Source organism: Harpegnathos saltator, unplaced genomic scaffold, assembly GCF_003227715.2.
Source record: "Harpegnathos saltator strain DR-91 unplaced genomic scaffold, Hsal_v8.6 scaffold83, whole genome shotgun sequence".
NCBI classification, from domain to species: Eukaryota; Metazoa; Arthropoda; class Insecta; order Hymenoptera; family Formicidae; genus Harpegnathos; species Harpegnathos saltator.
In genome coordinates, this window is record NW_020230682.1 from 275,853 (window position 1) to 299,449 (window position 23,597).

General features: G+C 43.5%; 4 protein-coding genes across 7 annotated transcripts; 3 read left to right on the forward strand and 1 right to left on the reverse strand.

Annotated features, from left to right (window-relative positions):
• The first annotated feature begins 709 nt into the window (after nt 1–709).
• LOC105183877 (uncharacterized) lies at nt 710–17,962 on the forward strand. 3 transcript variants are annotated; one of them, XM_025307058.1, is made up of 8 exons: nt 710–832; nt 6,186–6,465; nt 6,721–6,891; nt 7,986–9,122; nt 11,057–11,914; nt 12,243–12,411; nt 14,807–15,164; nt 17,326–17,962. In XM_025307058.1, the coding sequence occupies exons 2-8, from the start codon at nt 6,187–6,189 to the stop codon at nt 17,681–17,683; spliced, it is 3,330 nt and encodes a 1,109-aa protein (XP_025162843.1). In that variant the 5' UTR covers nt 710–832; nt 6,186; the 3' UTR covers nt 17,684–17,962. The 3 variants fall into 3 exon arrangements, with proteins under 3 accessions (XP_025162843.1, XP_025162844.1, XP_011140597.1); XM_025307059.1 differs by having other exon boundaries at nt 6,763–6,891; XM_011142295.2 differs by lacking the exon at nt 11,057–11,914.
• Nucleotides 17,963–18,807: 845 nt separating this feature from the next.
• mRpS34 (mitochondrial ribosomal protein S34) lies at nt 18,808–20,083 on the forward strand. Its single transcript, XM_011142297.3, has 2 exons — nt 18,808–19,548; nt 19,634–20,083. Exons 1-2 carry the CDS (start codon nt 19,363–19,365, stop codon nt 20,036–20,038), a joined length of 591 nt encoding a protein of 196 aa, XP_011140599.1. The 5' UTR covers nt 18,808–19,362; the 3' UTR covers nt 20,039–20,083.
• Nucleotides 20,043–20,873, reverse strand: LOC105183886 (IQ domain-containing protein K). Its single transcript, XM_025307063.1, has 4 exons — nt 20,734–20,873; nt 20,515–20,648; nt 20,312–20,441; nt 20,043–20,237 (listed from the first exon to the last, which is right to left on the reverse strand). The coding sequence occupies exons 1-4, from the start codon at nt 20,854–20,856 to the stop codon at nt 20,154–20,156; spliced, it is 471 nt and encodes a 156-aa protein (XP_025162848.1). The 5' UTR covers nt 20,857–20,873; the 3' UTR covers nt 20,043–20,153.
• LOC105183887 (uncharacterized) lies at nt 20,181–23,591 on the forward strand. 2 transcript variants are annotated; one of them, XM_025307061.1, is made up of 4 exons: nt 20,191–21,198; nt 21,269–21,400; nt 21,472–22,134; nt 22,335–23,591. In XM_025307061.1, exons 1-4 carry the CDS (start codon nt 21,144–21,146, stop codon nt 22,565–22,567), a joined length of 1,083 nt encoding a protein of 360 aa, XP_025162846.1. In that variant the 5' UTR covers nt 20,191–21,143; the 3' UTR covers nt 22,568–23,591. The 2 variants fall into 2 exon arrangements, with proteins under 2 accessions (XP_025162845.1, XP_025162846.1); XM_025307060.1 differs by having other exon boundaries at nt 20,181–21,198; nt 21,472–22,475.
• The last annotated feature ends 6 nt before the right edge of the window (nt 23,592–23,597 follow it).

Below are 23,597 nucleotides of genomic sequence, written 5' to 3' on the forward strand. Positions count from 1 at the left end.
CAGACGCATTTGGATCGAAGGAAGCAAAATTTCTCGTTCTCGCGGACCGAATTCTCTCGGTTCTAGGAGTTGGAAATTCAATTTCCCTCAACCAAAGTGTGTTTGTTCGGTTCGTTGTCGTTGGATTAATTTGTCAAATCTTCGTGTGCAATAAATTATTCGAAGCGAGTTTCTTTCCGACATGAGCAAATTACCTTCTCGATAGAAATTTCATACGTACGATATCACGGTGGCGTTTATTGGATTATCCGCGTGGCCGTGTTTATTACTTTCCAATAAAATAAATATCCTAAATACCAGCGGCTCTTTAGGAACCATAATTTAAAGCACGGCTGCCGTGCAACGACTCGCGCGCGCGGCGTGTTTGCGCACAGTTGGAATACGAATTACAGTTCGTACAAGTGAAAAAATGAGGGTGGAACTGTAACGGCGATAAAAAACGAAGCACTGTTCCGCGAGTTCGGCGCATTCGTTCGTGTGTTTCAAAAAGAAAAAAAAAGAAGAAGAAAGAGAAAAAAATAAACACGACGTTAGGAGCAATTTCGCCGAAGCTGCTTGCTTTTTCGAGATTACGTCGTTTGCGTCAAAGAGCGTCATGAAGAAGACGGATGTGTCCGAATGAGTCACGGACGTACCCCACCCTTGACGGTCCAGCATCCCCGAAAGTCACGTGTATATAAGATTCGAGGCACTTGAGTAAAAGCACAGACACCTGGCCGTAGTGCAGGGAGAAAGTGTTCGGTTAGAGAGCGAGAGTCCGCGTATAAGACGTCGCGAGCCGCTCGAGAAAATCAGTTTATCGAGTGCGAGTGCATCCGGAAACAACGATCAGGTGTGTATTGCCTCAGCTAGATGGTCGTTTTAACATTAGCTAACAGCTCATATCGCGTAGAAACCGCGATACCGTCGGAAAAGAAAACTTTTTGTGAGCTTGAGGGCGATAATTGAATATCATTCGGAGAATACGAGGAGAAAAATGCTTCGTTGTGAATGAAGCAATTTCCTGGCGAACAATTCAGAAATCCCGGTTGAAGTTGTCGGAATTTTCTTTCCGGATCATATCAGGATTTCTTCGGGCCAACTTAAATAGAATCCCGGTTTTTTCAATCGTTATATCTCGCCAGAAAGTTGGCTCATTCAGTCATTTTTCTCTCTGTGTGCGAGGAGACACCTAATAATTAAAGCTCTCTTGGTCAGGAAAAACACGCTGAAAATTCTCGCAAAATACGTCGAAGTAAGAAGATGCATTCGTGAAATGACCAGTGCAATTGATCGCATTCCTGTTAAGCCGACAATTTTTCTCTTGCTCCTACAATCGATAAATAAAATCAAATGACACGCGACCTACTTCTTTAACCTAACTTTTCTCATAATCTGATCGTGACAGTTTTACGGTTGTTTATTTATTGTTAAAATGAAAGTTTTCAGACTGTCTTACACATCTGCTCGATCGACTGCACTTGTCATTTTACGGATATATCTTTTTATTCCCACGTACTTTGAAAGAATTTTCAGCGCGTGTATCTGAGCAAAAGCTTTTTCAAAAGACAGTCAAAATAGCTGCGGCAACGAAACGAAAGCCTTAATAATTTTTTTTTTCTCTAAACAATTCCGAATTAACGTGCGCGAATTATTTCGTTAGATACACCGCGATACCCTCAGGCGCAGAGCGATTGAATGTAAAGTGCACCAAATAGGCCCCTTTATATGATGCTCAATTTTTCGAAATAACAATGACATGCTTTTAATTACGGATCGAATGTAAATTAAAAAAAAATAGGAAAATAAAACGGATCAATAGGTGGAGACTCGTGTTTGATGAGTCGAATGGCTTGTTGTTTAATGAAAACTCGACCGTTTTTATCTGGGAGAGAGATACATTTTCCCATGTTTTTATAACGTTTTTATAACGAGAAACAATCGTGGTTATTATAGATTTTATTGATTACAGCCTGGCTACGGCAATAATGCTCATGCGCATTGCCATTTGTCCGACGGATGGCCTGCATCGGCCGAAAATATGTTCTCGATGTATCTCTTAGACGAGAATGTGTGCCTCTGCAAAAATATTTACCTACAGACGCATACACACACAGGAATGTCCCAATTAACGACCTAGTAACCACATCGCGAAAGTAAATTAATAAATTCATGATATACGTGTTGAGCTAAATGAAAAAATCTGATTTGATTGAAAAGCTCGAATATTTCCGATCCCGATTGTGTCACATATTCCTAATTTTAACGACGGGATGATTTTAATTTATTTATAATATTCTCTCAGAAATTAGGCCGAAGCACCATTTTATGACACGACGGTTTAGTTTTTTGTTTTCACCGACCAGTTTGGTCCTTAAGAAAGAAAATAACTTTACGAATCTGACGAATAAACGTTAAAAAGGATCAAGTCACACGAGAAATGTCTCATTATTTTTACGTTGTTTAAAGCAAATGCCCACATATTAGCTGATTCACCGAGGAAAACGGCTGCACAAAATTTGTCACAAATTGGGATAGCCGGCTTACGCAGAAGAAATGTGAAATTTGTTTTGCCGAACTTGCGGGTGAAACGGTTCGCACCCACGCGCGTCGCGTCGCCTCCATCTCGGAGAATATAAAAACTTTCTCCTCCTCATTCACCGCCTCTGCGTTTTCCTTATTGGGATACGCACGGCTTTGTCGAGCATATCTAATTCACCACTGTATGCTAAATGCTCCTATATATTCCGCCGCGAATATTCAGCGGAATCGCATCGCTGTACCGACTTTTACTTTGATCGCCGATTGGAAGTCACTTTTCCAAGAGGGAGCGTTACAGCGCGGATAAGAAGTGAAATTAGTCGACGCAGCAGTCGTCGACTAATGAAGACACTCACTGTATGGAAGCAGCGGGGGACTTCAAAGTGCTGGAGAACTTTGCATAGCTCGAGCGATCTAGGACGGCGCGATCGTTTTCCCATTGTCGTTCTACTTCGGGGTACCTGGCCTACCGTGAAGGAAAAAAAAACGCGAGTCATCGAGCGTGGTTTATAAGGCGAATAATAAAGACGTTCGTCATTCGCGTGCGGACGGCGAAGTGCGCCGCGCGAATCTCAATGCGCGGATTCGCGCTTTATCGCTTTGTGCGGCAAAGTGGTGGGTATATACTTGCCACCTTTTTATCTTCCGTTTTTACGATGTACTGTTTAGTGGAGATAAGCATCTCGCATTTTTCTGACACGTGAATACTTACTTTACACGTTTCCGGTTTTTACATCCGATTGTACATTTTTAATTATTTACAAACAAATGTGCTGAAAAAAGTGATTAAAAAAAATTTAATTTCTTGGAAAATATTTAAGATTAGAGGCTAAAAATTTTACCGAATATTCTGCACGTGCCAAAATATAATATGCACTTTTTCCAGGATTTTTCACACGTTAGGTTTTTTTTACAAACAAATTACTTGAGTGAATCTTGTAAATCTGATATAAGATTTGTAATTAACGATCTGAAAAACCTTTACATCGTGTATCTGATTAAATTTATCCAGACTTACGCTAACTTACTGCTTTATATGTCATATTGAATTTTTGTCATTTTGAATTTTTGAAATCTGGTTTCAGATTTGTAATTTCGGCGACTAAAAAGACATAGAAATGCGAAATTCCCCAAAAAATTTAATTTTTTGAAAAGTATTTAAGATTAGAAGCTGAACATTTTACCGAATATTCTTCACGTGTGTCAAAATATAATTATATATTTCTTCAAAATTTTTTACATGCTAGATTTTTTTATAATCAACTTAGATAAATATTACATATGACATGAAATTCAATGTAATTAACGGTCTGAAAAACCTTTATATCGTGTATCTGATTTACATTTATTCAGATTTACGCTAACTTACTGCCCTATATGGCAGCCATATTGAATCTGCCATTTTGAGATCTGACGTCAGATATGCAATGAACGAGCATAGAAATACAAGATTTCACAGAAACCCATTAGGTAGAAGAAATGTGCCACACAAAGAGTTAAACCGGACACCGGCCGAGGTAGCCCAGAAGAAGACATCGAGAGTGCTTGCGCGCACGCACAAAACACGTAACCACTTTCGCTGTCGTAGGCGGCGTGTTGTGTCGTCAAATAGGACCGGCGTCTTCGCCGCGTGCAGCGCGTATTAATCACAAAATGGAATCGGCAAGAAACGCGCAAGAGCCGCCATTTGAAATTCAAATCGTCCCGCCGCGCCGTCACAGACGCACGCGTCGCATTCGTTAATTACGCAATTGCTTTCTCCGGCCAACTAAACAGTTTTGAAAAGGCCAAACATCGAGATACGACGGAGATGTGCTCGGCGGGACGTCGCGCATCCTAGTAAACGCGCGAACCGGCCAAACGACTTTCACCCAACTTCCTCTCGCTTTCGTTGACCCCCGCCCGCCCCCTGCCCCGCTGTAATTACACGCCCGTGTGCGTCTTTGCGTCTCCGGGCAGCTCTGTTGGAACCGGAAACCGGCATCTGCGAGCTCGAGCGCCATGCCGAGCGCCCGTAAAATCTTATGTTTCCGGGGCAACGGGGGCAGCGGAGCGAGAAAGTAAGAGAGAGAAAGAGAGAGACAGAGACCTTGGGTCGTTAGTGGCGAAGGGACGACTTCCGGAATGCCGAAAACGTGTCCCGTGAAGAGAGTCGATATTGAGCCGAGCGGGCTGCAGCGCGCTCTCCCCCCCCCCCCCGCCTCGCGGCGCGAACAATAAAACCGGATAGAGAAAGGCGAGAGATGTACTTTCACGTGGCCGGCGCTCGCGGAGAAATTGCCGAGAGATCGTCGGGACGTCGGGACGCGGCGACGTGGAAAATAATGCGAGTGGCCTCGTGTGGCCGAGCCAGCCGATATAAATTCGAATAACAAGGCAATCGGCGCCGAGAAAATGAGAGCAACGCGACAGAAGTCGGTCGGCTCGAGCTACGCGCGGAAAAAACGCCGCGGGAATTTGCAAATTTTGCGTCTTGGTCGTAAAAGGTCAACCGCCAAGCGCTAGAAATTTAGCGACTAAAAGTTTTCATCAGATACGCCTGATACAAGGACCTGATAGGAAATCCTAATCGGGTTGGACTTTATAATGTAACAATTGAGTAAAGAAGACCTTTTTGAGGTTATAATGGTCGGGTCCGTATCAGGACTTTGATATACTAACCTATGTGTATCTAAGTAACCTATGTAAAAAAGTTTAGCTGACCGGAATTATTATATTGTATTTAATGCAGTTTGCATTATCATGTTTTAACAAGGTTTGCAGTTAATTATCCATTCCCCTTGAGAGTCAATAAGTAGCCATAAAATTAACCTGACACGCAACCTTTCTCTTCAGCACTACCTTTCCTTGGGAACTTGCCACATTCAGTTTTTATCGATTCAAGGGAAAAGGATCATTTTCGCGGGACATTTTACAAGTATCATCTCAAGCGATCTGAAAGGTTCCTACATACAAATATATTTGTATATGGAAATGGCCCGCGAGAACTTTCAGCGTGCCATTTCTCTTTTTTGATGTCACAATCCCAATATAACCGCAGTGAGTAGCCAGGAGCTTTAGTCTGAAGTAAAACATAATAATGATTCAATAACTTATTAAGGACCTGATTATGTGAATGATTCAATAAGATAACTTATTAAGGACCTAATTATGAATCCTTAATAAGATCTTGATATCCACGTTATATCATTATATGACTTATTAGGACCCGATAGTATTACTTTATGAAGACCTGACCAAGTGAGGTTAACCTGATCAGAGCCATGGGATAAATTTCTAGCCGGGTAATGGCGCCCGGCTGTTCCAGTGTCTCTCTAACATTGTATTCCATATTCCGAGAGATCGAATTTCGATGTTACGACTAGTCAGAAAATTGTTCCACTTTTCAAATGCACTTTTCGATGCATCTTTTCCGGGACGGTGACTGCTCGCTCAAGAATACATTGATACATGATACATTGTACTACTCGATGAGTAACTCGATCGTGCTTTATATGATGTCGCTGGATTTTTTCGAAAGGGTTTCGTTGTTACAAAGTAATGAGATTTTGTGAATAATAAGGTGTAACATTTGGCTCATGAGAGTCTGGGAGATGTTATTTCGACTCGAGAGGATAAAAAAGAGTCAGTTTTTGAATCTAGGATTCTCTTGCCTTTTGTCACAGGATGAGGACGCAGTTCATCCTGATAGCTTGCTTGGCGATAGCGAGACAGGCGTTCGGCACTCAGGTGTATGAGACACCTACGAGCGACTCTTCGCAGGAACCATGGAAACCGTGGAAGAACCAGGACTCGATTGACAACTCCAATCCAGAACAAGACGTATATCACCCCATTACGTTCGAGACTTCCGACAAGCAGAAGGAGGCGCAACAAACGTCGTTGTACAGCCCTAACATCCAGACAGACGCCAGCGGAGTTGCCGATGTCGTCAATCAACAATCGGTGAGCGTTATTGCCTCGTAAAATCGTCGCGAAATAGCTTTGACGGGATTGCAAGATAGTAAGACAATCTTGTAAAATAATAAAATGCCTTGTAAAATAATTTCAATATTAATAATGCTCGGACAAACTTTCGCTAAAGTTCAATTTTGCTAAATTTTGGTGAGTTGCAAAAAGTACGCATTTTTTTACAAAAAAAAAAGAATGTAAATGTTCTTCAAATGCTATATCCATAAAGTACGATACACCTGATTGCAGGTGGAATCTATAATCGATGATATCCTCATATCGAATCGTCAGGGTCGCAATCTCGAGGGTTACGATGACGTGTACTCGGACCCGAATGTGAAAACCGCACTTCAGGCTGGCAACGACACCATCGCGCGTAGTTACATCAAGGACAAGCTCTGTTCCCTCGGTTTGATGAATGTAAGTATTTCATGAGATTGAAATCAATACTCGCGAAACTACAAATACCCGTTTTGCCCAGTTCAATAGTCAGACGTCAGGAACGCTCGAAAATTAACTTCTAGCGAAACTGTATCGAAACTGACTACTGAAAAGCACTATTCGGACGCCCGGAGAGAATAAAAAAAATTTTTAAGTTAAATCACGTTTCTCTTTATACAGGGTGTCCTGGATCTTTTGGAAACGAAAAATTGTAAAGATTAATCAGATCAAACTGAGAAGAAAAGTCAAGTACCACTTTGCAAAAATCGCGATAGTTATTAAATTATTAATAATTGAAAATGACCACATCTAGAGGCTCTTTGAATTGATAACTTCAAAAATTTTCCCACTTAATTGAAAAATAGTAAAGGACTTTTTTATTCAGAATAAATAGTTATTAAGTTATTAATTATTGAAAATGACCATATCTAGTTCTTTTAATTGGAAACTTGAAAATTTGTGTATTTATTTGCAAGTTGGTAAAGGACTTTTTTTATTCAGAATGATCTAATCTACAATTGCGGTTTTTGCAAAATGACACTTGACTTTTCTTCTCACTTTGATCTAATTAATCTTCACAATTTTTTGTTTCCAAAGATTTTTGTTTCAAAAGATTCCAGACATCCTGTATAAACAGGAATTTTTGTTCAGTTTGATCTAATCCACACGTATACGAGAGCTCTGTATGTAAGAAAAATGAATTTCACTTTGCCAAAAATTTCTTTGCCAAAAGTTTATTTTGACGTATCCTGATATAAACAAAAAAATTCCCAAAAGAATCTACTTTCTTTGTCGACTGCATTTCGACACGTCACATAAAACGACTTAAAGAATAAATAAGCAAAAATAAAGAGAACAATCGGCTAGTATAATCAAATATCTGAATACTTGAATATCGGAATATTCAGGCTAATCTGAGAAATACCCGGATGAGATATAAGCCTGGCTATCTGAGCAGCGCTCGAGAAACCCGAGTGCCTAGAATTGACAGCGCCAACTCCACAAGATCCCAACTTCAACTCTACAGCTCTTATAGCTCACGATGCTAATCGATGGCATTACTCTTGCTGCAGTGCGAGGATACGGAAGGACGACGACCCTACTACTCGCCGCACCGTGATATCCAGCCGCACGACGTCATCTACGCGCAACCGGTGACCATCAGGCCGGTTGGCCGCCCACTTCCGGCGATACCTCTGAAGCGGCCTTACGGCCCACCCAGACCCGTGCCGCTGCCGTCGTCGAGCTTCAGCTCTACGTTTCCGGGATTGTCGCTTCCGGGATCCCCGTTACCAGGACCTCCGCTACCAGGACATACGTACGGTGGCAGACCACCGATAAGCTTCGTCGGCCCATACCCGGGCTACAAGAAGACAGGTCCACCTTTCAAACCCATCTATGAGTCGGGCGTCGACGTCGGACTCGACTACGAGGACAAGCTGATCGACAAGAAACAGGTGGTTCTGCATCAGTCTGGCTCGCCGGTCCAACAACACGTTCACCACCACTACCACCATGGAGACGGCACTGTCGCGGGCAGTTTGACCTCCGGCGTCGCACCCAACCCTGTGGTGGTCCCGTCACCCTCGCTCGCTGGCGGCAACGGCCTCGGCAGTTACGGTTACGGCAGCGGCGGCACTTACGGCGCCTCCTACAACGACTTCGAAGATTACAAGAAGGCCTTCAAGATCAAGACGCCTGAGGCCAACAGCGGTCCGTCGCCCGCGAAGGCCTACGCCGATCGTTATCCCGCTTACGAGAAGCCGAACGGCAAGCAATACGACGCGAATGCGTTCCAACAATTCGGCTCTAACAGCCAGTTCGACGGTTTCAACGGGGACTATCAGTTCAGCAATATCCGCGACAGCAACTCGCAGTCCGCGAACTCCGACGACTGCGTGTGCGTGCCTTACAACCAATGTTCCGCGATCAACCATGCAGGCCGTAAGGACGACCTCTACCTGGCGATCGACCCGCGTAACCTCGACAAGGACATCGAGGCTGAGACCGAGGAGGTGGTGATAACCGACGAGAACGGCACGATGAGCGTCGTGAGGGTGCCCAAGGGAGTCAACGAGACCGAGCAAGTCGAGCAAACGAAGAACCAGCAGTCGGAGTGGACGAGCGAAGAGGCGGAAGTTCCGAAGCGAAACCGCAGGGACGTGAAGCAGATTAGCCGGGAGGACGACAAGAAGCCAGAGGCGCAAGAAGTAAGTTGATCCAGACTGTCTCTCTCTCGCTTTTCTTGCGGCCGCCGAGCAGACGATGTGACAATCGATATTTTAAGAAGTACGTTCGCGCTCGCGAACGGTCAACGACCATCGGCATTCGGGTATATTTGGACTCGCCGATTAAGTATTAACCGCGGTCTCCGTTTCGAGCAACGTCCTTGCGACGAGACCGCTCGATTTTCTGCATAGAACATTTCTCGCGATCTAATCGGAATTTGGAGTCCCGATTTTTCGAGACCCACTTGGAGTTTCTCCAATTGTTTCTTCGGGATTTTATCTTTTTAGATTTTCCGTTCTATCGGGTGATTAACGGTGATTGATACAAATATGTGATTTCCTATTTGATATTATAAAAGTATACCAACGTTATCGAAAAAAACGCGAGTTTCAAATCCGGGAATTCCAATCGGAATGTGTTGTTTGAGCATTATGTTTGCTGTCGTCTAGATTAAAATTATACGGAGGATTATTTACACAAAGTTCAGCCACCAACCTTCCTTTTCTTCACCTAGATAATATAAATATACAGGGTGTCCGGGATTTTTTGGAAACGAAAAATTGTGAAGATTAATCAGATCAAACTGAGAAGAAGAGTATTGTTTTGCAAAAATCGCAATAATTATTAAGTTATTAATGATTGAGAATTTAGAGGCTCTTTTAATTGATAACTTGAAAATTTTCGTACTTATTTGCAAAATGATTTGCAAAATGATTTGCAAAAAAGAACTTTTTTGTTCAGAATGACTAATCTATCAATTATATGACAGCTATTGTACTTAGCGACAGGTTCAAAATTCAAGATTCAAAGTTCGATGTACTCATACCTATCGCTAAACAAAATAGCCGTCATATAATTGTAGGTTAGGTCATTCTGAACAAAAAAGTTCTTTACCATTTTGCAAATTTTCAAGTTAATTAAAATTAAAAAGCCTCTAGATGTGGTCATTTTCAATAACTTAATAACTATTGCGGTTTTTGCAAACTGGGACTTGACTTTTCTGCTCACTTTGATCCGATTAATCTTCACAATTCTTCGTTTCCAAAAGATCCCGAACACTCTGTATATTATCTTCACCCGTGCATCTTAAATCGTGGAAAGAGTATTGTCTTTAGAAAATTATCAGAGATGACAGCCATCAGATAATTCAGTGTCGTGGACGTTTGCCTTAGCACTGCACGAAGACTGAGATTGCACCAGTATATCATATAGTATAATCGCGACAGAGTGCTGAAGAGAAACTCGCACATTTCACCTTATCTTTAGCCAGCTAATCTCGAAACTATCTGTACCCGGAAGAATCCCGAGAAATGTCTATGAATCCTATCCACATATCACGGGTTCGATTACTCCGGATGATTTCCAAGTATTTTGTCTGAAATTACACCAATAGACGTCACATCGGAAGCTCGACAAAGTCGGCTCGCGCATCGACGAGATGATTAGCCGCATGCCACTATTTTAATGCCATTGTCCTAACACACCGCTCAGTTTGGCGCGTTCGGTCGGTCGGTTCGGCCTGGACGCAACTTCGCAATTAGACGTCCGCCCTGGCGGACGGTAGATTAAAGGGCCGTGGTAGGCGGAGGACGTCAGGACCCAGACATCGGTTCGGGGATGTATTCGTGCGATTCAGTTCGAGAGCAAACGCTTCTAACAAAGCGCGGGAGTGAGGCTGGCGGGTGAGAGCAGCGGGGCAAAGTCTCTCGGCTAATCGACGTGCTAATACCTAGCGAAAAACGACAGATTGAGAGAGTCAGAGAGAGAGAGAGAGAGAGAGAGAGAGAGAGGGAGCCCGAGAGAGAGAGAGAGAGGGAGAGAGAGAGAGAGAGAGAGAGAGGGAGGGAGGGAGAGAGAGACAGAGAAACATCGGTCCAGCGTTCCACGTGAATTTTGTTCGACTCTCTCGTTGCAGAGACTGATAGCCGACAATCTGGACACCTCGAAACTGAACGTGAAGCCGACTTGGGGCGTCAGTTTCAGCCTGCCGCAGACCGTCGGCGGTCCGCCGATCGGACCCCACCCTGGTAATCTCCTAGGGTACCCGGGCTACGGGCTGGTCGGTGGCCAGGGCATAAGTCTAGGCCCGGTCTCGGTGAATCCGCTCGTAGCGCTGCAGGTGACCAAAGACGAGTACGGCGAGAAGGTTTTCAAGCCTTACGTGAACCTGCACGTAACCCCCAACCCGGGGCTCATTCACAAGCTGGGCCACCTACTGGCCCATAAGAAGTACAGCCTGTTCGGCAATCACGGTGGCGTTTACGCACCGACGCACGGTGTCTACGAGCACTATCACCACCACGATAAGCCCTACCACTATCATCAGCAGCCGCACCAACCGTATTACCCGTCGCGACCACCCTTCTACCCGGTATACGGTGCTGGTATACATCATGCCCACGAGCATCGTTATCCGCCATCGATCTACCACCAGTCGAAGCCTCATTATCACACCAGCACCGGCGGATACCCCGGTCCCTATTACAAAGACACCGACGACTACGACGACTACGATTATTCGGACGATTACTCGGACGGCGATTACTATAGAAATGGCCGAGCGCGAGGCGCGACCGCGAGGGCGACGGCGACGGCGACGGCGACGGCGACGGCGACGGCGACGAGAGGCGGACAGTCCGCCGCGACAAAGGACTCGTCACCAACGCGAGGACCGCTCGGTCGGCAGGGAGAGTCAGACGGAGGGAAGATTACCTTCTCGGACAGTAGGAGACGGCGTCGCGACGTGACGTTTAACGAAAGCGCGCCGGTGGAGGTAAGAATGCCCGGAACTCGCTCGCGCTGTCAACAGACTCAAAGACGTCGCATAGGTCGCACGGTATAAGCGCGAGCAAGGCTCAAGTAACTAGGACTGTCGGCGAACGACAGAGGACGAACCGGTCGATGACGACGCAGCCACGACAACGCCACGAACCGATAGACTGTCCAACTGAGCGGCAGCGCCGTGTACATTTTACAGATAAAAGTCATGATAAGTAGGACATCGGTGTCAGGTGACGTGCCCCGGCCCGGCTCGACCAGGGGCACGTGCTCTCTCGTGACTGATCGATTAACCGATCTTTCCGCTTTCTATCTATCCGCAGAGACGCTACGGAGGACAGCCGCCTTCCTGCGGTGCTCATCGCGTCTGCTGCCGGAGATCGCATTTAATAGCGCCACGCCCGCAGCCCGGACAATGCGGGGTTAGGAATACGCAGGGCATCAATGGACGCGTCAAGACCCCGGTCTATGTGGACGGAGACTCTGAATTTGGTATGCGATTTCTAATGCAGTCCCCTGCGCGCAAGAGTGGCTCTCCTGCGAGAGCGATCGATCGCGTCTCGTCCCGATTGGCGACGTTAGCTTTCGAGTCCGAGATGTTTCCCGACGTTTTTCGCGCGGCATGTTTCGAAAAAGAGTTCTTGATGTATAGTGACATATATACAAGACATCCGATATCTTTTGGAAACGAAAAGTTGAGAAGATCAATCAGATCAAACTGAAGAAGAAGAGTTAACCCTTTCACTGTTAGTGGGAAGTATACTTCCCACCTTTTCTTGATTCAATTTTGCGTTGTAAGTCACATAATTTTGAAGAACTAATCGGGGATTTGAGTTTTCCAGATAACTGAATAGTTGTTCAACATACTCCAATAGGTTTTTATACCCAATTATTCACTTGTGATTATTTATAACAAATCATAGTTGAAAAAAATGCTTTTTTTAGGGAAAAATCGATTCCTCGGAGAGTATTGAATGTAGAGGTCTGAAATTTTCACCAAATATTTTTCTGACGTTGTACAAAAACATATATCTTTTCAATATTTTTTTGCAGATTAGATTTTTTTTATAAACAAATATTTCTACAAAAACGGTCGAAATTTGATTTTTTTGCACTTTTTAGCTCTATTTTCCTAGTTTTTTCATTCTCCATCTTATCCATACTATCAATATTATTTTACTCAAAAATGAATGTTTAATCTCTAGTAAGCATAAACATGCAGTATTGAACATTTTCCTACATAAATTTTTTCCAGCTCGATCGAGTTCCATCGTCTAGAATCATATGTTCTTATTACGACCTGGTCATTATTTAATAATAATTGGAATTTTCATTAATTTTGTACATCATGATCGCCATATTGAGTCCGCCATTTTGAATTTTGCAAATCTGACTTGAGATTCGTAACTAGCGGCCCAAAAAACGTAGGACTACCAAATATTTTAATAATTTTCTCAACGGAAGTTAATTCAGCAGTGAAAAGTTTAAGTACCATTTTGCAAAGTTCGCAACAGTTATGAAGTTATTAATGATTGGAAATCACCATGTCTAGAAAATTTGAATACTTCTTTGCAAAATGGTAAAGGACTTTTTGTTTCGGAATGACTTAACCTACAATGATGGCTATTGTGCTTAGCAATAAGTTCAGGATTCAAAGTTCAATATACTCATATCTATCGCTAGACACAATAGCCATCATATAATTGTAAGTTAGGTCATTCTGAAGAAAAAAATCCTTTTACATTTTGCCATTTTGCAAATAAGTATGCAAATTTTCAAGTTGTCAATTAAAAGAGCCTCTAGATATGGTCATTTTTAATCATTAATAATTGATATGCTTGATAACTGTAATTTTTGCAAAATGGTACAAATTATTTTTCTTCTCAGTTTGATCTAATCAATCTTCACAATTTTTCATTTCCAAAAGATCCCAGACACCCTGTATTACCTTGACGCCTTCACGCAAAGTCAATTTCTTTAACGTGTCCCTTTCAAAATGATACTTAAAAAGAAAACGGACCTCGAAATCATTTAGTTTTCGAGATATTTGACTTGTTACGTTTAAAATTTAGCACCCTGTATATAGAAAGGATAACATGTCATGCGAGTTTCTCGTGGTAATCTCGAGACCGACAAACATCCAGTTAATATTATTTTGATCGATTAATGGACACGTTAAAAATCGGGTAAAAATAACTTGAAGACGTCACTTTGAGTCAGAGATATTTTCCGAGCTTCCTCGAGATGTGTTTTTGAAAAGAATTTCTCAGATAGGAAGGAAAAAAACGTAACGCCAGTTTCTCGCGTAATCTCGAGATTGGCGAATATCGTATTAGTATCGCTTTCATCTTTAATCATAAAAGGATCGGATATAAAGAAATCTAGTGATCGTGCAAGTTGAGTCGAATAAAAATCGAGTCGGATTAACAGCCTGAATAATAAATTGGAATTAATTCGAAAATTTAATCAACAATAAAATATGAACGAAATTGAAACGTAGTTACACATACGCGGTATAAATAAATGTTCAATTAGCAAAAACTAATCTGCTCGTATAACGTGAATAATTCCATCTCTAATGGAAGTTTCAGCAAATGAGCTGAGAAATACGATCAATAACACACCACTTTTCATGATCGCCTCGTCGAACTAAATTTTGAATTAGTTCTGCGTAAGCGAAATATAAAAAAAGAACATGCAAATTTCCCCCAAGAGAATCAGTTCGTCGTATGCAGGCGTAAAGTCGAAATTAAGTTCGTGAGACGGAGAGTGAAATTAGCTCGATTCGAGTCGCTTGAACCCTGTTTTTCTAAACGTCACTTTGCTTCAATGAAAACTTCTGAGGTACGAGCCATTGTTCTCTATCGCGACTTTTCTCCCGATTCAGCCGAGTACCCGTGGCAAGTCGTCATCCTGAAGAAGGATACTAGCGAGAGCGTGTACGTTTGCGGAGGTACTTTGATCTCGTCACGACACATCATCACCGCCGCTCACTGCGTGAAGACCCACTCTGGTCGCGACCTTCGTGCGCGTTTGGGCGAGTGGGATGTAAACCACGACGTCGAATTTTATCCCTACATCGAGCGCGACATCGTCAGCGTCCATGTGCATCCTGAGTTCTACGCTGGCACCCTCGCCAACGACATCGCCATTCTCAAGATGGACTACGACGTTGACTTCGCAAAAAATCCTCACATAAGTCCCGCTTGTCTACCGAATCAGTACGACGACTTCATCGGAATAAGGTACGCCTCCCGTAAATCAGATGATGAGAGTATGAGCAATAATGTGATCTTCTGGTCACCTTGTTGAACCAAAGTTTAAACTTGTCCTGCATAAGCAAGAAATTAAAGGATCGTGAAAGTTTTCTTAAGAGAATTGGAACGATTCATTCGCCATGTACAAGCGTGAAGTTGAAATTGAGTCGGTGAAATGGAAATTGAATTTGAAACTGAAAGTAAAATCGAAAGTGAAATTGCACAAAGCGAGAAACTCGCACGATTCTCACGGGCGAGGCGCGATGAAAAAAGTTTAAAACGATTTTTATCGAATTAATTAACGATTAACTCAATTAACAGAGTGGAAAATTAAAGACAAGTTTTTGTTAGAACGAACATGAAATTTTCATGTTCTCTCATTGTCATCTGTACTCAAAATCAATCAAGTATTAGTGAAAAAAAAATTGTTGACGATTCTCTCGAAGTTAATCGTCGATTAGATTAATCGAAGTTTGGAGAAAGTCACCCTTAAAGAGGGAAACCGGCCAGGAATTATCTGCTATTCTTATCGATTTCACCAAAATTATTATATCAATTATATTATCAATGAACTTGGGATTATGCAGCTGAAAATTGATTATTAACAATCTTACCCAGTTATTTCGACTAATTTAATCGAAATATCAGATGCAAAATTAAAGATCAATTAATTAAAGGTTAATTTTCTAAATTTACCGGAAGAAAATGTAGACTCCATTGTGATCGATAGTTTAAAGATTTCGCGGAAAAACGTTCAGAGTAGAATCGGAAGTAACAAGTTCAGAATAGTTTCGTTGTCAAAAAATATATCGGTAACATATTTCTGAATTCACTATCTTGGACGTCATCGATACCAAATTATATCCAGCGCAGTGTTGTAATTTTTAACAAAACGAATTTTCAAATTAACTATAACCAAATACAACCAAAAATTGTTGTAGTTGTTCCTCGTAACGGAACTGTTCTCAAATGCCAAGTTTGTGCGCGACAACTTTTTCTACTCATTTGGTATATTTAATGTTAATATTTAAACGATTTCAAATTAGCCAGAATAGTTAGGTAACAAGATAGGATTAAATATGTAAATTCCTCTTAGCACTTTGCCCCGATTATAGATAAATGCTATGCAATATTTATTCTCAATGTTAACGCAAATATTTAGGACAATCAAACGTTTCAATATTTTACACATTTGCAGTAATATAGAGCAAAATATCTGCGATCGTCATCTTTGGTAATTTTCTAAAGATGATACTCTTCAGTTTTAGATCAAAATAATGCATATTTATACAGGGTGTCCGGAATCTTTTGGAAATAAAAAATTGTGAAGTTTAATCAGATCAAACTGAGAAGAAAAGTCATATCATTGCTTTTTGCAAATAAGTACGCAAATTTTCAAGTTATCAATTAAAAAAACCTCCGGATGTGGCCATTTTCAATTAACAACTTGATAACTATTGCGATTTTTGCAAAATGGTACTTGACTTTTCCTCTCGGTTTGATCCGATTAATCTTCATAATTTTTCTTTTCCAAAATATCCGGGACACCCTGTATATTGTCTAGGTAAAGATAAATTAGTGGTAAAATTTTACCTAGACAATAATCTACACAATTTTATCCAGATAACGGCAAACACTGTATATACCGTTAAAGATATTGCCATTAACTAATTTGAAGATTAGCTAGACAAAGGTAAGGTGAAATATGATGAAATTCCTCTTAGCTTCAGCCTGATTACAGATGAATCCCATGCAATTCATAAAGCAAACGTTCATGACGTAAAACCAAATACTTCAATATTTTACACACTTGCAGCGATGCAGACTAAAAGATCCAAAGATCGTTATCTTTAATAACTTTCCAAAAATAATTCAATTTGAGATGAAGATAATACAAACTTGTATTATCCAGATAAAAATAAGGCGGTGCCGGGTACTTTTACTTGGATGATAAACTGCACGATCTTATCTAAATAACGGTAAACAAATTACATGTACCGTTAATAACAACATATTACTCCGTATATTGCAACGTTAGATCGAGACGACGAAGCACACTTGAAAGATTCTCAAATAGGATGGAGAGAACTCGAGCTTTTCGAGCGTTCTTCCAGACAACTGGGTCTAACAAATCATTACGACACGGCAGGTGCTGGACCACCGGCTGGGGCAAGGACGCTTTCGGTGACTTCGGCAAGTACCAGAACATACTGAAGGAAGTGGACGTACCCGTCATCAGCAACCACGCGTGCGAGCAACAAATGAGGCGGACGAGGCTCGGGCCGAGCTTCAACCTGCACCCAGGCTTCCTCTGCGCCGGCGGCGAGGAGGGCAAGGACGCTTGCAAGGGTGACGGCGGCGGCCCGATGGTCTGCGAACGACACGGCCGCTGGCAACTGAGCGGTGTCGTCTCCTGGGGCATCGGCTGCGGCCAGGCCGGTGTGCCCGGCGTCTACACTCGCGTGTCCCACTACCTGGACTGGATCCGCCAGTTCCTGGAGTACTGACGACGGAAAACAAGCATGAGGCGCGTTTTCTTCCGACAAGGTCCTACGAAACTTGACTCAGGACGCGCGAAGGACGGGATGTAGATTTATATTTATGTAAATTGTAATGTTAATCGCGTGTATCGACTTCTGTATCGACGAACCGCCCGGCACGGCGTCCTGCTCGCGTCGCAGAGATATTTATTCAGCTAACTCAGATTATTCGTCTTCCCTTCGTGTCTAGACTAAGCGCCGGTGTCTCTCTCTCTCTCTCTCTCGCTCTCTCTCTCTCTCTCTCTCTCTCTCTCTCTCTCTCTCTCTCTCTCTCTCTCTCTCTCTCTCTCTCTCTCTCTCCCTCTCTCTTATTTAAACTGCTAACTTATATATTGTACATAGCGCGTAGGGTCTCGTAGGTCGCGCGCCGGCTTGCGATTTCTGCAACTCGGCGTTGCTTACGGACGAAGCGCCGGGGCTAATCTCAAGGTTATGATTCGAGCGTTCGGATCGTCGAGTAATGCATTTTCTTTGCAGCAGCTTATACACACTCGTACTTAATCGTCGTATTAATAAATGACTTACATGACTTGTATCTCCGGCGAGTGTTTCTTCGCAACCCCCCTTCGGTGCGTAGTAGTCTTCTGGAACCTTCGGCAGCTGGCTGATAGATCGATTGTCGAGGAGATGAATGTCTGAAAATGCGCGGAAAAGACGTAGATGAAGAAACGCCAGACGTGCTCATAATACTCTGACATCTTTAAAGACGACGTCGCTGTCGATCTCGAGAAGAAACGAAGAAAACGGGAGGTTTCTCCTCCCGAGTAAAATTTTACTTCCGCCATTTTGTTCGGTTTCTGGCGTTCCCGCCTTTCGAGTGGATTTTTCAGATATGAATATTGCAAGCATTGGGAAAATTAACAGCAAGATATTTGAGGAATACTGCAATATTTTTTCTTTTCAAATGAAGCTTTGCAAGTTTTCGTTTTCTTTCTCAGATTTTTTCTGTGATATTATATTGTTTGAAAAGTTTGTAACGTACCTTTCATCTCTCTCCCTCTCTCTTTCTCTCTCTCTCTCTCTCTCTCTCTCTCTCTCTCTCTCTCTTTCACTCTCGTGTCCGAATAATCGCCGACAATTCGTACAAGTCGGCTGATGGAAGGCTGCGACGCTTTTCCTCGGCGAGTTTCGTGATAAATCTCGTATTCGTGTGCAAGAATGTGAGACTCGTTTCTCAATAATTCTCGAAAGATTCTCCGCCGATTGCGGAATGTGTCGTGAAACTTAATATTATAACCTCCGATCGGCCGACTGCTCCTCATTGTTGCACTAAATTTGAACTTTCAGAGACGCTGCTACGAGACGCGCCGATCGCAGCCGAGGATTCACGAAGATGTATTCGTGATCGATGCTGCCATCTGTGGGTTCCTCGCAGATTTAAAAAATGTGGAAGCCGATCCGACCTTTTCAGATTAACCTAATGTAAACCTAACCTAATGTTTTCACAATATACACAATCTGTTATTATCGAGAGTACATGTGATTTCGATGCCGTGTATCAAGAATAATCAACAATAACATTAGGAAAACGTTAAATCAATCGTTAGCTGAGAGAAAACTGGAGGTGCCAACGCGGCGATCACTGACCGGTCTGTGTGACTGTTGTTTAGAAACAGATTTATAATATCAAAAGTCCACCTTTCACAATGCCGATAAAATTGATCGGTCGCACGACATATCTGAAGGGCAAGCCCTTGTGGGAGATTCTGGGCAACTTGAAGAATTTCGGCGTGGGCAGGCTCGTGATAAGGAATTGCTTCCAGAGGTATCCTGAAGCCTGTTACATGAAGATACTGAAAGTCGCCGCGATGCCCGCGTCTACTGAACCTTATGTGAGTACGAATTACACACATCATACGACGGTTTAATTACGTTTTTGTCGCCGAATGCACCATGATTTCATCGACTTTGCTGCAGAAAGACCGGAACGTTATAGCCCTGGTCGACGAGGTTTTTCGCGGCCGGAAGAACTCGAAGCCAACCCAGTATGATTTATCGACTTACAAGCCAGATTTCATGTTGGTGCCAAAAGATCAGGAGCATCTGTATCTCGAGCGGACCGTGATGCCTGTGAAGAAAGTTGTGCCCAGGACGATGGAGTTTCCACCACTATTTACAGAGATGTTAATGCATCAGATGAGGGCAAACGGCATCGCAAAATCTGAGAAGCCGCAACTGACTTTGCATTACAACGACAGTAGACTGGATATAAAAAATTATAGAATAGCCGAAGAAGATGAAGCTCCAACTATGAAATTTGACTTGGGTATGGACAAATCTAGTGTATTATATCCAAAGGAAAAAGCGACCGAACCTTTATAAGATTGTTTTGTTGTATTTGAAGTATATAATTGTTAAGAATGGAAACCAACTGTCTTATATATTATTCCTTGCGACAAGAAATATCTTAGGAAGGAAAATAAAGTGAGCGATAAAATCAGACTGGCTTCTGGCAGTCTGTTTTATTGGACATGTAGTTGGACTCAGGGATAGAGAGTTCAGTTTTCTCCGCCCTAATGATCTACAATTAACACAAGAAGGTATATTTGGTTAGTGTCATCATTCTCATAACATAAGATCAGGACACATCGATACCTTCCAAAACTGACGCATTTCCTGAACATCCGCCCTTTTTCTAACGAGCCAACCACGAATGTAACTCTGTATGCGTAAAGCAGCCTCCTCTTTGGTCCACAGCCACGATTTCGGATAAATTGGTCTAGGACTGGAAGAAGACGGGGAAAGAGTGATGAAATAAGCCCTAGGAAGCGAAGCGAAATGTAAAGTTTTTTGCATACTGCGACTGCAGCCATAATTTAAACTGTGGTATGCTAAAAACATCCACCCAGGTGCGCGATCTACTCGAATAGAGCGAGTTACGATTCCACAGGATCTCCGCAAGACAGTCCAACGCGTTGAAGAAGCACTTGCCCTCTCTGCAGAGCGTAGCGACTTTTCATTTTACTAAAACAGACATGTCGTGTCGGAGTCGACGGAAAAAATCGTATAAATTATACTTCCAGAGCATCTCGGCGATGAGCCTCGATCAGCGTCTCCTCCATCGCGCTTAATAAGACCGGAAATATATTTCTGTCCAAGTAATCAGGGATGCTTTCAGTCTCGTTGCCAGATGGCTCCATCTCTTCGTTCGTTTGTTAAAGATCTGCAATTTTATCGAGCGAAGTTGGCGCGAATCGGCGCAGACTGTCGCGTTCAGAGCGCAAAATTTGCTAACCTCGGTGAGTGATGGTCCTGATGACGATGTCGGAGCTTTGGAGACCGAACCAAATTCTTCATATCGTATTCCGCTAATTTTACTGGACTACAAAATAACGAATGCGTCCGTGAAAATATATAAAATCTATGCAGAAACGCGTTGAGATTCGAGACGGAATATTTAGTAAAGCTGCAAAGCGAGGTCCTTGCGATGGACAGGTGCAGCATCAAATGCCCTAAAGTAAAACAACAGCTACGTGCCAGAAGTACGTCGACCTGCGCGCGATAACTCTGAATCGTAGACTGCCTTCTTGACCGATCTTATCGTCCAAACAGTCACCGAAAGGCCTTCGTTGGCGGACAGGTTCTTTCCGCAGAGGAAGGCCGTGGCGCCCCGACTTCTGCAGGATCCTGCCTCGAGGGACATACCAAGACGTGACGAGCCAAGGCGCGCAGTCGAGCCAATAGGTACTTAGGGAGACCGAAAATTGCGCGAGAGACTCCAGTCGCTCACGCGAATCGATTGTCATCTTCCACAGAAAAGCCGATGGAACAGGAAGACGAGGAGATCGAGCTTACTGAAGAAAGAGAGCTGATGATCGAGAGAACTACGATCGAAGAAGATGGAGTCGTCGAGGACGGAATCGACTGGGCACCAACACAACGAGACGAAGCTGAACGCGTGATCAGGCCCGCGGATGCCCAAGAGCCAAGAGTACTTGAAGAAGCCTCGATCGCTGAGCGATCGATCGCTACGCCGATGGATAGCGATGGCGAGACGGTCGATGAGGTCGAGACAAGGACAGCGGTCGTGGATAAAACTCTAATTCCAGTCCATGAGGAAGTCGAGACCGACCAGCCGAAAGACGCGGAAGGACAACTGTCGCAGGACAAGCCGGCGAGGCGCGTGGAACACCGAGAGGAAGAGGAAGACGAATTGGTCGATGAAGGGCTGCCAAAGTCTCAACCCGCCGTGAACGCGAAGGAGACTCCGCAGGAGGAGACGCCGAAGACGCTGCGTCGGGAGAGGATCCCTCTTGAAGACGCGGAAGCCGCCGGGCCGTCGGTAGCCGAGGAACGTCAGCCGAGGGTGGCAGACGGAAGAGGGGTTGTTGGGGACTCGACGACGAGAGCCGCTGCAGCCGCAGCCTCGGAAGAAGACGCCTGCGACGAAACGTGCCCGTTGGTGCAGGAGCAAAAAGGCGAGCTGTTAATTCGCCGTCGTGAGACGCTCCCAGGAGGAAGCGCGCCGGTGCTATCAAACGCCGTAGTATTGATCTTTCCTCTCGGGAAGGTTACATGTATATACACGCGCGTACACACACACACACACACACACACACACACGCACGTACCGCGTACGCGTATACATCATTTTACAGCCGCGATTCGCCTGTTACAGAACGCATTATGCGCAAATTGGAGGAACGGCAGAGGATCGTAGATCATTATTATCTGACGAAGGGCTTCAGCTATTTCGAGGACGTATGCACGTGCTCGCTGGCTTGCGTACTGTACACCCTGAGCAGAGATCAGTTCGTGAGGAGCATATTCGCATCTCTCGCTTTGTTCGCGGTCGGGCTGAAGCTGTGCTCCGAGCTGGATGCATGGGAGATGCCGGGTCGCGTCTCATGAAGCTCAGCATTCACGTCAGTCGCCGTGTAATGAGACTCTCTCTTTCTCTCTGTCTCTGTCTCTCCCTCTCCCTCTCCCTCTCCCTCTCCCTCTTCCTCTTCCTCTCCCTCTCAGCCGCGCGGCGCGGCGCGACGTATGCGTTAACAGCGAGCGTTTGGTTTTTATTTAACGCTCGGTCTGTTCCTTGGAGGGAAAAGATACGTCAATGTCTGTTTCCGCCAAGGTACACTCGACATTTTATATACAACTATGTATAAATTAGGGAAAGCAGCGCGCTACAATGCTATGATGCAGTGAGCAGCAACCGGCAGCAACGTTGCAACTTTATTAATGTTGCAGCTTTCCGCTCAGCCATGCAATTGTTTCATTCAACGATTGTGCCGCGTTGCGCTTATATTGGCTCGAGTGGGAAATTATAATACTGATATAATGTTACTGTTGGTTTGGTGCTTACTGGGAAATCGCTTCTTTTTTCAGTAACTTTTTTTTTGGCTAATGGTAACAAATACAACCGCTACTTTTATCGTTACGTCGTATGTATAAAAAGTATATGGGATGCCAGTGAATCATAAAAAAGATCTTCGAAATTTGGTAAAAAAAAAACAACAATGGAAGTTGCAACGTCTCGTTGCTGTTTGGATAACGACGATAACGATAATGACTCGAGAAAAAAATAATTATACATGATTTGATGAGATTTGTCTCTATACGAGCATATATAATCACATTATTTCAAGGAGAGGGAGGGAAGGACATTTTGATAAACAGAATTTTGTTGAAAAGAATGTTCTCTGTGTGCCAAAGATTTAGGAGCATATCCTCCAGAAGAAGAAGTAAGCTCAAGGAAATTCATCCGTTTGAGATATCATCGAAAAAAAATGACCGACGATTGCAACAGCAATAAAGGCGTTGAATCCTTTCCCGCCATTTAATCTCCAATCCTTAGATGTAGTCGTTGAATTCGTTGTAAAAAAGGCTGCAAACGCGGGTGTTAAAGAAAAAATAAATTTGATCTTCATCTCGCCTTGGC